Source organism: Electrona antarctica, assembly GCF_951216825.1.
Source record: "Electrona antarctica genome assembly, chromosome: 3".
In the NCBI taxonomy this organism is placed as follows: Eukaryota; Metazoa; Chordata; class Actinopteri; order Myctophiformes; family Myctophidae; genus Electrona; species Electrona antarctica.
Genome location: NC_136808.1, coordinates 26,542,298 through 26,560,090, shown reverse-complemented (window position 1 = coordinate 26,560,090; position 17,793 = coordinate 26,542,298). Strand labels below are relative to the sequence as shown.

General features: G+C 45.6%; 1 protein-coding gene across 1 annotated transcript in view; it reads right to left on the bottom strand.

The window, feature by feature from the left end:
- The window catches only part of adamtsl3 (ADAMTS-like 3), a 207,147-nt gene extending 193,045 nt beyond the window's left edge, over positions 1 to 14,102 (bottom strand). Inside the window, exons 1-2 of the mRNA XM_079496541.1 lie at positions 14,000 to 14,102; positions 13,321 to 13,431 (exon numbers count right to left, since the gene is read on the bottom strand). Coding sequence (XP_079352667.1) covers positions 13,321 to 13,392 — 72 coding nt within the window. The 5' untranslated portion in view covers positions 13,393 to 13,431; positions 14,000 to 14,102. The remainder of the gene's footprint in view (positions 1 to 13,320; positions 13,432 to 13,999) is intronic.
- Positions 14,103 to 17,793: the final 3,691 nt, after the last annotated feature.

Here is a 17,793-nt window from a genome sequence, read left to right as displayed (position 1 = left end):
AATCTTTCCATAACTGTATTGTGAGATTATGAATGAATGAATTAATGTTGCATTTATTTATCTTTGTGCTTCTTATCGCAAATTGTTGGACTGTTGTATTATTATTATGACATGCATTGATTTCAGGGTTTTTGACAGTCAAATATGTGGCCAGTATTTGATATTTTCCCTTTAGAAAATAAATGTTAATTTATCTTTTATTTTGTCCATATTCAATTATGTATTCTCGTGAACTCTGTATCATATTTTCATACTGTGGAAAGACACTATATATGTTTAAATTTTGATTTTAGGCATGCATTTGTTTGTATGTAATCTTAATGCCTGTATATGTAACTTGTTTTATTTCATATTTCTGTAATGTCGACAAATTGTCAAAATATATTTCTATATCGACAAGATTGTCGAAATGGGGGAATGTTGTGGGAAATATGAACTCAAATCTATATAGTATATTGTTCCATGCTAGTCTGTCTGGTCGTGTCTGTGAGCAACACCTTGGCCTGAAAGCCTGTCTTAATCCAATCAACCCTTTGATCAAGCTGTATGTAAAAGACCATGTCACACCTCCTGTCTCAGGAGGGGGGCGACAGCCAAGACAGTCAGGGCGTCTGTATTGTACCTTTGTGAAGGTGTGGACCTGCTTCTGGGGTATAAGAGAGGACCTACGGAGAAGCTGGGGAGGCTAGTGGGATGGAGACGACGAGAGAGAGATGTACTGAGAGAGAAAGTTGGAGTGATGCAGGCTAAGCCTGCTAGACTAGTAGATGTTGTTTGCTTGTTGCTGTTCTTCTGAATAAACTTCTAAGATATACATTCACCCGGATGGACATATATTATTTCCATAACAGCGTCGTCACACATTGTGAGCTTGTAGATTAAAACAAAATAAGCCTCTCAAGCCATTATAAAATACACGGTATAGGCTGGGACCTCACGTGGCTCATTGCTTTTCTAAAACGGTTACAACGTAGGAGAAAGAAGGGACACCCGCACACCGCCACTTGCTAGGTTCAAAAGCATATATGTTTTAAGAGAGCGACCTTCCTCAGGTTACAAACATTTAGCAATATTAACCTAAAATGTCTTCCTTGTTTTCACTCGGCCAGTCTCTGTGACGGGGGAATAGGAGGCGCTTGATGTCTTTACGAGGCCGCCCGGAGCCACATATTCACGGTCATATGAGCGCGGGAGGTGCTTAGACGCCCGCACGGCAATGGTGTGTAAGGCAATCAAGTGCTCCCCTTCCCCAGTTCAGCTACAGAGCTGCGGCCTGGATCAGCTGGGAATGATATAAAGTGATTGAAGGTGTGGATTATCGTGAGATTTACAACAAACTGCTATTTTCAAATGGCGGGTACAGGCTTTAGTTTAGACATACTATTGGTCCGACTGTCATTAGAATGACAACCTACCTCAAACCCTGACCTAACAGAGAGTACACAGTGCATGTACTGAGGCAGAGAGATGTTAGCGGAGGAGAGCCACAGACAGATCCCAGCGAGCTGATTGGCTGAGCTCCAGAGCCACAGACAGATTCCAGCCAGCTGATTGGCTGAGCTCCAGAGCCACAGACAGATTCCAGACAGCTGATTGGCTGAGCTACAGAGCAACAGACAGATTCCAGCCAGCTGATTGGCTGAGCTCCAGAGCCACAGACAGATTCCAGCCAGCTGATTGGCTGAGCTCCAGAGCCACAGACAGATTCCAGCCAGCTGATTGGCTGAGCTCCAGAGAGAGACAGGAACAGAGTGAATGGACACACTGTCCATGTGTATGAAAGAGCTTTTCACACGCACGCACACACACACGCACTCTGCCACTCGCGCACATCCATCCACATATGAACATGAACGTGCGTACAGTGTGTGTGTGTGTGTGTGTGGATATGAAGTGATCTTTTCACTTCTCACCTTTGGCTGAAATAACAGGACTTACACTGAACCTGAACTGAGTGTGTGTGTGTGTGTGTGTGTGTGTGTGTGTGTGTGTGTGTGTGTGTGTGTGTGTGTGTGTGTGTGTGTGTGTGTGTGTGTGTGTGTGTGTGTGTGTGTGTGTGTGTGTGTGTTTTGGGGCACCATGCAGGTATCATGAGTAATAATAATAATAATAATAATAGGCAGAGGGCGGTATTGCAGTCGCAGCACCTCACTGTTGTCACGGAAAGAGAGCTGAGCCAGAAGGCAAAGCTCTTCGTCTACCGAGCAACCTTCGTTCATGACCACAACAATAATGTCACGGATACAAGAGACCGAAATGAGGTTTCTCAGACGGGTGGCTGACATCTCCCTTAGAGATAGGGTGAGAAGTTCAGTCATACGAGAGAGACTCGGAGCCAGCTTAGGTGGTTCGGGCATCTGGTTAGGATGCCTCCCGAGGAGTCTCCGTAGGGGAGGTCCTCATTGCACGTCCCACTGAAAGGGAGAGGGAAGTCTGGAGCTCTCTGGTGGAGCCGTTTCCCCTGCGACCCGACTACGGATAAGCGGTTGAAGATGGATGGAGGGAAGATGCGTACTTTGTCAGTGACAAAAGGTAGTCGATGAACATTTTTGTGTCAGTTTTAATCGACGAAAATTAACAACTGGGAAGGAGAGAAGGAGCGAGGTAGAGAGAGAGAGAGAGAGAGAGAGAGAGAGAGAGAGAGAGAGAGAGAGAGAGGGGGAGAGAGGGGAACGCCACTGAATAATGAAAAATAAACCCTGCAAACCGCTGCCCAGCGGTCCAGCGGAACGCCGTGAAGAGATAACCGCATTCCAGACGTAATGAATCCACTACTGAATAATAAACACTGGGCGGGGACTGTGAATAAATAATGAGCAGGCTGAGAACATGCTCAGGCCAGACAGTCACATGGTCAACATTACATTAATTACTCCAGATGGATATCTCCATCGGTCCTGGGCTGGCCCGACCGGGTTTGGGTTTCCTTTGAACGGAGCACGGGGGGGGGGAGTGGCCGAGTGACTGACGCAGAGAGAGTTAGAGAGAGAGAGAGAGAGAGAGAGAGAGAGAGAGAGAGGGGAAAAAAGAGAAAAGAATCAACTCTCATCTCTTGGCACAGGTGCCACTTCAGTGGCGGGCAGTTTATTTTTGGGAAAACAAATGGTCCATAACAACAACAACAACAACGACGGCAACAACAATAGAAGTAACAAAGCTTGCAGAGCGACAAGGTCCCTTCCAAGTCCAGTTCCACCAGGCGACCCGCATTACCACATGCATGTTACGCCTGGGCCCGGAGCTGTGCTATAGAGCATCACAGTCCCGTCCCCTACCAGGGCCCAGGAAATTATTCCCCGTTTATTTTCCTCATAGACTTTTCAAGAAGTATTTAGGGGGCAGGACTGCGACGCTCTATAGCTGCTACACTGCTAAATACACATAGCCCTGGTTGCCGGCCGCGTCGGCTGTTTTTTTCCTCAAGCGTGTGGTTTGTCCTCTCACCACTAGCCTCCACTACGCTAGCGTGGCGCAACGAGGCGCCATTATGCTGCTTCCTCCTGTGTGGTCGTCACCTACCACCTGGACGACAACCGACGCAGCATCTCCGGGGAGGGATGCCCCTGCGGCCTGCTCAGCAGTGTGGTTTTTGGCAGCAAATTTAGATTTTAGTTGGCCAACCTACTGGTTGTGCGCCGTTATCTGTACCTCGCAAAGAACTGGACCCATTTCCACAGCATCACCACCTTCTTCCTACCCGTGTCTGCGACACCTGAGGCTATTTGCACCAACTCTTGCAGCATGATTCTCAGACTGGGATAATAATACACAGTGCATGGCCAAACATGTCATTCATTTTCAATGACACACATACGGGAGCTACACAGAAAAAAATCCGGGGCCCAATTTTCGTACATGCCTTACCCCGTATCCCTAAACGTCTTTGCCTTTTTGGCCAGGTGAAGCCTGGCCTATTTTCTCTCGGGTTGGCTTTGAGGACCTATAGTCATGATTGGCTGCCCCGAGTCTGAACCCATACTCTGAAATACGGCCAAAGAGAATGGGAGTGCCTCCTAAGCCCTGAAAGGCCGCAACGCGGAAGTGTTAACCCAGACTCTGCAACGCCGCAGTATAACTCTACAGCGGCTAATGTTATGAGCTAACTGGAGTGACACAACAACACACAGTGAATGAACCAACAAAAGCATGTCGAACGCACACAACGGCCGCGAGGTTGTCACAGAGAAACATACACGTAAAAAAACTAAACGGGGGGACAGATGCACAACAGGGAGCGATTGTTTCACCTGGCAGTTAATGATATACGTGTCATTCTTGTTTTGTTCACAGCGACATCCAATCTGAGCCCAACTGTTGCAAAGTAAGGAAACGTTGCCTTTTTATCGTGTTGAGATTTCCCATTACATTTCACAATAGCAAAGTCCATTTTACATCAATTAATCAGATTTAACTCAAACTGTGCCACCCAACCGAGAAAATTGCTTTTTTTCCCCCAATATAATGTCTCTCCCTCTCTCTCTCCCTCCTTCTCCCTCTCTCTCTCTCCCTCCTTCTCCCTCTCCCTCCCTCCCCCCTCCCTCCCTCTCCCCAGCAGAGCGTGGCTGCCCTTCCATTCTCAGCTCCATGGTCTTATAAGTACACAATGGGCTGATGTGTGACTGCATTCCTCCTGGGAGAGGGAGAGAGAGGCCATAGCTCATAGCCACTGTGTGGCATTACAGAGGAGGCTGAAAGGGAAAAGCTGAAATGACTTCTTCCGCCCGTTGTTTGTGTTCAGGCCAGGGGACACACAGAGAGAGAGAGAGAGAGAGAGAGAGAGAGAGAGAGAGAGAGAGAGAGAGAGAGAGAGAGAGAGAGAGAGTGGAAGGGCAGGGTGCTGGTCTGTTTTGGGTGCTGGGTGGGTGGGGGTTAAGTGGGTGAGATGGCGATAAAGAGGAGATTCAGGGACTGTGTTTGAACAGCTGTCAGGCTGAAGGGCCAGGCTGAAGGATGACAGGAAGTAGGCTGGCACCAGCCAGGCCCCGCGGGCTTTATGTGCTGCTAACAGGAAGTCACAGAGGTATAGATGAGTGCAACTCTCACTTTCTCCGTTTCTATAACTAGTTCATACCCGTTCGGGGATATGACATATACCAAAGTATGTTCAGGAGTCTCTCTCTCTCTCTCTCTCTCTCTCTCTCTCTCTCTCTCTCTCTCTCTCTCTCTCTCATGATTTCGGCTGTTCAAGCTCACAACGTGTCGCACTGCGACGCGTTAGCTTGTAGATCTGCTATTTTCAGCACGCAACCAAGTGCAAAATCTGCCATTACGCCACCAAGGCACCGCCAACTTACATTTCAGCCGACCGACATCTTATGGTATTAAGTCCACTAAACTAACAAGTAGAGTCACTGCTACTTCGCCTGGAAAGGAGTCAGCTTAGGTGGTTCGTGCATCTGGTTAGGATGCCTCTCGAGCGTCTCCTATAGTGTTCTGCGTGACACAAGGCTGCTGGGTTTTTCTTTTCAGCCAATACTTTCACTGTTGCTGCATTGAACTGTAAGTCTGTGTTCTCCTATTTTGGTACCTCAATAATAATCACTCGTCCATTGAAACTGAACAGATTGCATGAACAACGTTCCACTGGGAGGAGACCCCCGGGGCAGACCAAGGATAAGCGGTTGTAGATGGATGATGGGTGGACTAAAAGATGATGGGTGGACTAAAACAAAAATTTGCTGTCGAAATCAACACTGCTATGCACCCACCCACCCACACACACACACACACACACACACACACACACACACACACACACACACACACACACACACACACACACACACACACACACACACACACACACACACACACACACACACACACACACACACAGGCATCTGCGCACACACACAGGCATGTGCGCGCGCGCGCGCACACGCACGCAAACACACACACACACACACACACACGATGCCCCCTCACTTCTGCTTCGGGAGATAAAGCTAGTAAACAAACTCACCCTCTTTGCACTATTAGTATTATGCAAGAATCCAATTTAAATTATTATGGGAAAGAGTTTCAGCAAGAAAGTTGAAAGTCTTCGGAAACCTTTGGCTCCAGAAATAAAAACGACCCTTATTATAATTCAATGCAGGGTGCATTTCTCTTAAACTCTTTTAAAGTGTGGAGGCCGTGTGAGGACAACTTTGGAGATGTTTGTGAAACTTGTTCGCTGCTCTACCAAAAAGGCCAAAAGGAAACGACATATCGGCCTGGGCTGTGGCTCAGCGGTCCAGGCACCTTGGCCGGTAGTCCGAGTCTGGCAGTGTGCCGCGGGCTCGACTCCCGATCCCGACGGCCTTTACTGCATGTCACTCCCCCATCTCTCTCCCCTATTTCCTGTCAGCCTACTGTCTGTCCCTCTATAAAAAATATAAAATAAAGGCGAAAGCCACAAAAAAAAAAAAAAGGAAGAGACATCTTTACTACAGAGAAATACCAAATAGTGAAGTGAACAGAGACAATGAAAGAGACAATAAAAAGAAAAAAGGTGAGCTTCAAGTCTTGCAGCATACCTTTTGAACAGAAAACGGCAATCAAGCGTATATATTTTGATCCCAGGTCTGCTTGTCATAATCCACACTAACTGCCAGCCAAATTACAACCTGTTCCCCCCAAAATAAATCCCATCTACCTTGAACCCCTTCTGTCTGGAGGCCATCGATATTGTCCTTTTCTTTTTGCTGAGGTTTGCGTGATCTGTGCAAAAGGACAGTTAACCCATTTTGGGCGGGAACCCCTTTTGGTGTTTTAAACATTGTTATAATTTAGCTATTGAAAAATAGCAGATCTACAAGCTCATAGCGCGCCACCGAGTGGCACGCTATGAGCTTGTAATCGTGAAAATATTTATTTCAGAAAACTGGAGGATTTAGAAGGATTTTTTTAAATTTTGAGGTCAGGCCTAAATGGGTCAAATGATAAGGGACAATATCGGTGGCACCCAACTGTATACAGACAGACTGCACCCAGAGTCTTTGAACCTGTCCATTCAGTTGACCTCATTGAAGTCAGCATGCTGTAATGCAGGGGTAGGCAACATTGGCACAAAGGAGGGTGATCACTGGCACACTGGCAAGTGTGTGAGAGAGTATTTTTGGTTTTAAATAAACTATTTAAAAGAAATGCAGTCAAATAAATGAAGTCCCTCACATTTGTGTGTAAATTACATCCTGCATTTTACATTCATTAAAACTGAACTCTGTTATTGCTCTGAGTCTATAATGATCATCATAACAACGTGAAAGAAAATATTTAAAAAGCTTTATATTTGTGGACAATCAAAATATGTCATTAAAATTAATTCATGTTGATATGGCACACTGACGATCTAGAAAATAAAAACCTTTTATCATCATTTAAAAAAGGTTGCAGACCCCTGCTGTAATGCATACAGATGTGCCGTTTGAGAACTTCACATGTCCTGCCATTGGCAATTCAATAAATTGTCACATTTTCAGTGAGAAAGGGGGGCATTTGTTGACAGTTTTCTGAAAACCTCATGTTTCTATGTCAGTGGTTCTCAAACATTTTCATGTCAAGGTTCCCCAAGATTATATGTAATTGGCTGCCAACCCCCATCTGAAATATGTTGTCCCAGAAACAAAGATTTGAGTTAAAAACTTTGGCTCTTTGAGTTAAAAAGATTTGTGCCACATTTTCACGATTTTTCAAAAATAGCAGACCTACAAGCTTGCTACGAGCTTGTAGATCTGCTATTTTTCAATAGCTTAAGTATAACATAATGCTTAAAACATCAAAAGGGGTTCCCGCCCCAAAATGGGTTAAAGTGGATTTTCATGACAAGCAACTTAGCGGTCGGTGCACTGGCTGTCCAAAGGTAACTTTAAATCTAACGAGTCTAAGGAATACACACCGGAGCAGCAAACTCACAAAGGATGAGTGACTTTGACTTACACACTCAGCAAACTTTACAAATTCATTTCAACGTGACTTCTGCTGATGCATTCATAATTAATCAGGCAATATTGTTTCTCTCTCTCTCTCTCTCTCTCTCTCTCTCTCTCACTCTCTCTCCATATGGCTCACTGCCCATATCTATGAAAGATCCTCTCAGAAAGAACCAAGATCTCTCTCTCACTCCCTCTCTTTCACATGCACACATGAACGTTACATGCGTAAACTGCGTATGCACACACGCATGCACACATACACATAATTATGAATTATATAATACAGATATAATATAGCAGAGGGGGACTGATCCACAGGTGTGAGTTTGATAACCATGGCAGTGGACTGGGGCGTGCGTGCGTGCGTGCGTGCGTGCGTGCGTGCGTGCGTGTGGCAGGTTGGATTTCAGAAAGAGGCTAGCTAATTGGACGTGCAGATGAGTGAAAGGGGAGGAAGGGGCTTACTAAAACACCTGTCTATCTCTCCTTCATTGTTCTTCTTGATTGATTCAAATCAAGATACAGGTTTGGAGGATTTAGCAGGTGTTGGGAATCAGGCCTAGGCTGGGGTTGCTATGGTGATCAATTGGCTCAACACTGGTCCAGGGACCACCAGTGGTCCTTGAGGGGGTTCCAGTTGGTCCTCATCCAAAAGATGGAGTTAGTAACCAAATGGACCCTTATTAACTCTCAAGAGTTAAAATTATTGTTAATCATCTACATCAGGGGTTCCCAAACTTTTTTGGCTTAGGTACCCCTTGGGGGGAAGATTTTTTTATTTGTAGGTTTCATTAAATCCTCATAACTCAATTTTTTAGGTTTTTGATTTTATTCCATAAATCAGTGCTATTGAACACCCTTTGTGTCTGTGTGTTGTTTCAAAAATATTGAACCAATGGAAAGTAGTAAAAAACTAATTGGACAAAACCTCTTAACTCCATTGGACCCTCAAACTGTCACAACACCAACTTTGATGAGGAAGTATTGCATCGTTTAAAAAAATATAAGGTTTTAACAGATAGCCTTTCGTGCACATCCAAGTGGGGGGAGGCAAGGTATGAAATGCAGACCAAAGAAAACTTCCCTCAGAAGAGGAAGGGACCGCACGCTCCAGAGACGCTCGGACAAGATTAGATTTTCTTCATTGCTGTTTTATTGCACGACGCGTTTCAACCGGCTTTGGGGGAGAGAAGCGGGAAGTGTTGGGCGGGAGGAGTAGGACGAAGGCTCTACGAGTCTACATCCTCCCGGTGGGGGCTCCTCACAGCCAAATGACGGAGAGTTCGTAAACCAAATGGACCCGTATAGATCTTCAACTCTTGAGAGGGTCAAGTTACCATATATGATTTCATTTTATACACTCTCAAAGAGTTACATTTTGCATTACTTAATTTACAAGAAGCCTACACAATTGTAGAATGTAGAAAGAATTGTTATTTTGATCGACGTTTGCCTGTTATATCTCCTAATGGTATACCCAACATCAATACAGCATGGAATGGTTGGACAAAATCTTATCAAACGTCAACAAAATATTCTACGAGAGGCTAAAATGTCATCACAATGGTGATCCGTGGCTCAAATGCCAAAGAAATACTGGAGCTTGATGTGAAAAGGGTTGAAAACCACTGGTGTATGTCTATCAACAACAGGGCCTGCATGGTCAAAGCACTAAAGGTCACTTCACTCAGCTGGTTTCAGCAGCGCTAGCACCTGGCCGTGGCAGCCAATTGTCAGGGATTAATACACCGTGTCCTTTCTCTGCCAGTTCCTCCATTAAAAGCCTCTCTCTCTATATTTATCACCCGCCTGGCTTCACACAATGCTTCATAGAAGGAAGTTACAGTTACATTCAGTTCAGCTCACATACAGTACAGTACACAGGCACAACAACAATAATCTGGCAACCTTTTTTTTCCCCCAGCACTGACAACAACAACAACAGCTATTCTGAGCTCTGCAAATCTGCAATAATTCACCACCACGTACGCTTCAGATCAGATTAGCCATTATGACTGACAGAAGTAGTAAGTATGCACTAAGTAAGTACTTAAAGTATTAATAGTACTCACATTACAGAATGTCCCATTTCGAAAGTTCAAAATGTGTATTGCATTGTGAGCTTGTAGATCTGCTATTTTCAAATGGACGAAATGTACTGTATATAGGGTTGAAGTGGTTAAATAGTCAAAATTGAAATCTCTAAAGTAACTAAACTAAAGTTTTCAAATAATTGTAAAAGTTGGAGTAAAAGTACAAATGTTGGCTCTGAGATGTAGTGGAGTAGAAGTAAAAGTATTGGAAATTGGAAATACTCAAGTAAAGTACAATTACCTCAACATTGTACTTAAGTACAGTACTTGAGTAAATTAGTTACTTTACACCACTGCCCAAATGCACCCTCCATTTGGCTAATACTTACAAATACCAGGCCAGTCGCCCCTTTTACCAACTCGCCCCTGGTGTACATCCGGTGGAACTGCTCGGCCTGGTATTCCTAAAGTAACCCAAGTAAATGATGCTTAAACGGTCAAACCTAACCTTATTCCTAAACTTTAACCTCAGTAAAATTATGCCTAAACCTAACTTAACCCCAGTAAAACTATGCCTAACCCTTAACTTATTTCTAACCTTATTCTCAGTAAAGCAAAATAAAGAATACAAGAACCGCGACACCGAGCGGTCGGCGTGAGGTCGGTGGGAAAAAAAGGGGGCGAGATGGTTTAGGGGCGACCGTACCTGTTACCATTATACTGTTATCATAGGACTGATTATTGTACTGCTCAACGGCTGTGCATATATCACTAATGCAGGCTGTCTGAATAATAACGGAGCTGGTGGTCGTTCAACGTTAATACAGTTAGGATTAAAGAATAACATAATATCTGCAATGACAAGCCTACAGTAGCCAGCTATGTCAAAAAGAGTCCAATCGAAAATAAACACAAATACATAGCCATACATATTAGCTCAGGGGTTTTCAACTGATTATGAACAAGGGACCACCACCCTGACTTAGAATCAACCTGGGGACCAATGTTGTGTTGGGTGAGGATATCGGCTAAGATTAGTGCTTTTGTAACACTTACTACGCATCCCATGTGTATACATCCCAGCTGTTTCTTAACCCATTTAGACCTGAGGACGATTCTACAAATGTCTTCTGAATCCAGACCCCCAGGGACGCGCCCAGGGGGCCGGGCCGGTTCCGGCGTGCCGCCCCGTGTCCGAAACGGTTCAGAAATGACAGAGTTACCGTGTGCCGGTCCCTCTACTGTACCCTCTACTGTACTGTACTGTACTGTCACTGTACTGTACTGGCACACTCAAAATCATCATATATACAGTTAATATGTGCGTGTGTGTTTGTGTGTGTATTAGGTTGCGCACAGGTGGTGAAAAACAACCATGCTGTTTTCGTGCTCATACCCAGCCAGCCAGCCAGGCAGGCACCCACCCAGCCACCCACACACATAACTCCGTAAGGGAGTGGTTGCACCAAAACTCAAAAAAATAGCAGACCTACAAGTTCGTAGCGCGGCACTCGGTGCCGTGCTATGAGCTTGTAGATCTGCTATTTGTCAATAGCTTAAGTATAACATAATGGTTAAAACACCAAAAAGGGTTCCCGCCCAAAATGGGTTTGTCCATTAACTACTGTACTAAGAATTATTTTATTTTCCTAAATAATGACTCAACCAGACAATCCGGTGCACTAACTTCCCCCTCTTGAGATTCTAACTACCTTTTTCCCGTTTCTCAACTAGTGGAAAGATTTTTTTGTTTTAGAAATCAACAAATCCTACATTACTAAATTAATTATACTATACTATACGCAATATACTTCCACGGACCACCTGTTGAAAAACCCTGTATTGGCTCATTGAAAGTGAAACCTTTGCCTCTATGTGTGCATCGCATCCACGACCACTAGCTCTCCTGTTCATCATCATGATCATGATCATCATCATCATCATCATCATCATCATCATCATCATCATCATCATCATCATCATCATCATCATCATCATGGAACGAGACATACAGCCTACATCAAAACACACAAGCTGAGCAATAATCAGAGGCCAACATGTGGCAGTTTAAATCAGTGGTTCTCAAAGTGAGGTCCGGGGACCCCCAGGGGTAATTGAGGGAGTTCCAGGGGGTCCCCAGCTAAATGATAGATTACATTTATAGTGTACATGTGTACACAGAGTTACATTCAATTTGATTTTACAATATAAATTGGGGTCCCACAGATAGAAATGCCATTAAATGGGGGTCCGACTCCTAATGTATGTCAATCTGGTGGTCCTTGAAATTAAAATGGGAATCCCTGGCATATATCTATAAATGAACCATGTAATGTCTCTGTACGTGTATGTACTGTATGTGTGTACGGCTGTAATCCACGTAACTCGAGAACCGTTCGCTCCACCGACTCGCGTTCCACACCCCCACAGGGAGTGCAGTGCAGTGAGTCGGTCGGACCCACGGTTGTCCAGAACCGCCACAAAAGGCCTCTGCCCGGGCTCTGGACAGGGCCCCGGCACCTGGACAGGGCCCCGGACCCTGCCCGGGCTCTGGACAGGGCCCCGGATCCTGTACAGGGCCCCGGGCTCTGGACAGGGCCCCGGACCCTGTACAGGGCCCCGGGCTCTGGACAGGGCCCCGGGCCCTGTCCGGGCTCTGGACAGGGCCCCGGATCCTGTACAGGGCCCCGGCCCCTGGACAGGGCCCCGGACCCTGCCCGGGCTCTGGACAGGGCCCCGGGCTCTGGACAGGGCCCCGGATCCTGTACAGGGCCCCGGGCTCTGGACAGGGCCCCGGATCCTGTACAGGGCCCCGGGCTCTGGACAGGGCCCCGGATCCTGTACAGGGCCCCGGGCTCTGGACAGGGCCCCGGGCCCTGGACAGGGCCCCGGACCCTGCCCGGGCTCTGGACAGGGCCCCGGACCCTGCCCGGGCTCTGGACAGGGCCCCGGACCCTGCCCGGGCTCTGGACAGGGCCCCGGATCCTGGACAGGGCCCCGGCCCCTGGACAGGGCCCCGGACCCTGCCCTCCATAAAATGGAGCTGGCCTGTTTGTCACAAATCTGTTCTGACATCTGCATAGATCCATATTTGGCCATGCCTAACAAAGAACTCCATATATGGGCATACATACATACACAATAACTGGGTGGGGCATGCATTTCCAACTTGCATCGTTCCAAGTAGGGCAGTGCCACAGCGGGCACCGCTCTATAGTCTTTTCAAATGGGGGGTCTGCAGGCTAATTAATTACGTGACAATCTGGGGGTCCTTGACGTGGAAAAAGTTTGAGAACCACACGGTTTTAAATGATCCATTCATTAATTCATTAATTAATTAATTAATTCATTAATTAATTCATTCTCCATACCTGGACAGTGGACATCATCAGGCAGATCAGGGCTGCTAGGACATGGAGAACTGAAGGGATTAACAGCCTCATGGTTCCAACCCTTTTCTCACCGATCGGGTTCCTTCCAACCTGTGGATGTGGAATTAAAACAAGTCTTGGGGTTCAACACATAGATTAGATAGGCTGTAATCACGCTAATGGACAACTCTCCTGGTGTACGTGTTGCCTTCCATGATCCATGTTGGTTGTGTGCAAAGGGAGAGGGAGAGGGGAAATCGCGAAAATTCACCTGCATCAAATCCACACACAACAGTGACTGACTGGCTGAATGAGGCTGTCAGGATGGAATGGAATGCTGACATTTAAAGGTTATTTGTCTGCCTTAAGTTTCAACGTTACGCTAACAGACCTTATTAAAAAAAACTCTCTCTCTCTCTCAGACGATCTATTTCTGCACTCTGATAACATTTTGCACAGACATCACCATCCATCACCACCGCCAGACCTGATACAGACAGACACGTGAATAAACCGATCGTGTGATTAAAATATTCTTATCCAGGTTACACTGTCTGTCGACAATATAAATACAGCACACAACAACAACAAAACCCCATCGCCCAGTCAACGTTATGTTAACAAACATGTGAATTAGGCTACATGACGGAGATGGTTGAGGTGAAGAATCAACACCTACCTTCTCGGGGATCCGTTATGCGCTCATGTGGGAGAATGAGATCCACATAGAAAGTGATATTTCTCCAATAAAGCCCCCGGTTTGGTTTGGGTTCAGGTTTGCCAGTATCCTATGCACCGCCAGCCACACCACAACTAATCCCCGATATTCCAGACCATCATGCAGCCGAAATATATAATGCTGTCAAAATGGTCAATCAATCAACCAGTTCGATCTACTGTACAGATCAGATGCGGCTTTTATCAGCCGTTATAGTTTAATCGCGGTGCATACTGTATGTCTGTCTGTCTGTGAGCTCCGATAAAAGTGTGTGTGTGTGTGTGTGTGTGTGTGTGTGTGTGTGTGTGTGTGTGTCTCTCTCTCTCTCTCTCTCTCTCTCTCTCTCGCACATGCAGAGACCAGTAGGATAGCGGTTTGTTTGAGGCGACACAAGTTGGGCGCAGAAGACCCCCCCCCCCCCCCCTCCCCATTCGGAAAAACCCGAATAGGATCAAATCAACATTCATTTGAGTTATTGATTATTATGTTGAAGATATTATGCGCTTTATAGCCTATTGTGCACATCAAATTGATTGTGATCAATCAATGACAAATTAATGCACAATATGTTCATCATTTTGACAACCAAAAGCAATTTTTGATGAATTGAACAAGGTAGTGTAATGCTTAATTGGGTCGTCCACTCACAGTTAACAGTCTTTGCTTAAGTTTGTGCTTGAAATGTACTGTAATTCTGCAAACTGTTAATACATATTTCAATCAATCAATCAATCAATGAATAGGCTAATAAACAGCTAGGGCTTAAAAAAAAGAATAATCTGCAAACAGTATGAAGAATTAAGAATATATTATAAGATCATTAAACATATTGATGTTAGGCTTAGCCCAAAATGTAGTTTCTCTATAGGCCTACACTGCCGTGTGTGTGTGTGTGTGTGTGTGTGTGTGTGTGTGTGTGTGTGTGTGTGTGTGTGCGTGCGTGCGTGTGTGTGTGTGTGCGTGTGCGTGCGTGTGTGTGCACGCGCGTGTGCGTGCGTGTGTGAAACACTGAATTCATTTCATTATTAGGTTTGCCTTTCATTCTATCGTGCAGTTTTGTCTCCCCCCTGTGGCGAAAAGCCGATAACGACAGTCAGTCGAACTTGCCTTAAGGCCCAGCCGAGCACTATAACAGAGCTAAAAGACCATAGAGTCAAACTCAAGCGTTATACTTATATGATGCTATTGTATGAATGAGGAGGCCCCATTTAGATACATCGGAGTGTGTAATATAATAACATTACCACAATTTATCTAAATGGATCCCCTCATCCTACTATAAATGCACCACATCTCTGTATGTGTGTACATACGTACGTACATATGTCTGTAATCCACATAACTCGAGAACCGTTTTCCCCACGACTACAAATTTGACACGCGCGTTCCACGCCACCACAGGGAGTGCAGTGCCCAGCCTTGAGTTGGTGGGATACACTGTTGTCCATGAAAGTGTACTCTGATACGGATCGCTGCAATGTGAAAGCATTGAATACAGTTGAATGAAGTGTACTCGGATACGGATCGCTACAATGTGAAAGCATTGAATACAGTTGAATTAAGTGTACTCTGATACGGATCGCTGCAATGTGAAAGCATTGAATACAGTTGAATGAAGTGTACTCGGATACGGATCGCTACAATGTGAAAGCATTGAATACAGTTGAATTAAGTGTACTCTGATACGGATCGCTGCAATGTGAAAGCATTGAATACAGTTGAATGAAGTGTACTCGGATACGGATCGCTGCAATTTGAAAGCACTAAAAACAGTTGGATGAAGTGTACTCGGATACGGATCACTACAATGTGAAAGCATTGAATACAGTTGAATGAAGTGAACTCGGATACGGGTCGCTAAAATGTGAAAGCATTGAATACAGTTGAATGAAGTGTACTCGGATACGGATCGCTGCAATGTGAAAGCACTAAAAACAGTTGGATGAAGTGTACTCGGGTGAAAAAGAATCAAGGCCAATGTGAATCATGGCCAGCGGAGACCATTCAATCGTATTCGGGAACAGTTTGAATCAAACGGACTCAGTGTGAATCTGCCCTAAGTCCCCTCACCTGCTACAATTCCCAGCCTCTGCCTCAGCCAATTGATTGCCATGGAAACCCCACACCTGCCATTTGACCAGTGGACCAGTCAGTCCACATGGAGTTTGCACTCTTCAGACACAGACACAGAGATCTCCATTATATGGGCACAAAAGGGACACAGACAGACGGTTGAAACGGGTACGATTGCAACGGGTATTGCATGCTATAGGTTCCCAACTTGCATCGTTCCCAAGTAACCTACTTGGGAACGGTGGCCAACGGGCACATATCTACTAAATTAAAAATACTTAACGGCAACGCCGATTAGCGCCGATTCACACATATTTCCGCAGTAGCCTACTGCACCTTGTTTGCATATTTGAAACATCTCAAGCGATGTTATGTTTGTCCGCGTGAACAGACAGTGGTAACAGTCCCATGGAGAGTGGATTGGCATTCAAGGGACCCTAGGGTACTGCCGTCAAAAATACAGAAAAGTTAACAAGGGTTCCGAAAGGTAACCAAACCGCAGACCGAAAATAAAATAACTGTTGCTTTTGAAGTTAATTTGCAATATTTGTATTGGGTTGGCCACAGGGACTGTAGAAGGTTGCCAGCTAGGTGCAGCAAACCAGCGCTGACCACACCCCAGCGACTGCCGCGCCCAGGGCACCCCCCCGCGGACCCGGCCACTGTCCTTTCTCTCCTGCCAGAACTAACAGGAAGCTCTCGCTGCCTTGTGTGTTCTTGGGGGATAGCAGGCCCTGAGAGGTCTCTAGGCCTATATGGTTTGCCTCCTGCCTAGTGTCCTCCTACGTCTCACCAGACTGTTCGTCTGTGCGGTGTGCATGTGTCCGTCCTTGTCCACACTTGGCCTTACTCTGGTGTATTTGAGACAGTCAAGGAAGCCATCTCTGCATCTGTGTCACTGTCGTTGAATCTGTCCTATCGAGTCTCTCTTCCTCCCCTCCTCTCTGGAGACTCTGGGCCTGGGGTATGTGTACGTTATGTTAGCTTGCGACACACACACACACACACACACACACACACACACACACACACACACACACACACACACACACACACACACACACACACACACACACACACACACACACACACACACACACGTACTGTACACACGCACACACGTACATGCACATGCACACACGCACGCACGCACACACATTGTTAATATTTACACACTGATACGAAGATTAGTTCAGCTAAAAACTGACATCAACTTTTCTACTGCTGCTCTTGAGTGCGTGCGTGCGTGCGTGCGTGCGTGTGTCACTGAGTGAGTCAATCATTGACCTGCAGATGGTTTGACTTAAATAGCAGATCTACAAGCTTGCATGGTGTTGTGACATGACACGCGTTGAACTAATAGATCTGCTATTCTTGCAGAATGTTCTCTCCAAACTAGTGAAGCTAGGGTTCAAATAGTTAAAAGCCACCTCCCTCCTTTTCTGTATTTTATGAATACATCTTTGATCAGGATTGACTCTACATTTCCATTGATCACATAAATATAATAATTAGCTAAAACAATAAAACATCATCATATAAGTGACATTACACTAATTGTATAATCTGTTCTTGAGGTAATTCCCCCAAATCACGAGTCTAACTTAACCTTTTGGATGAACAGATAAGTCAGTGTGTCCAAAAACAAAGTTAGTGCACTTTGGCTGCAGGTCTGGAATGTC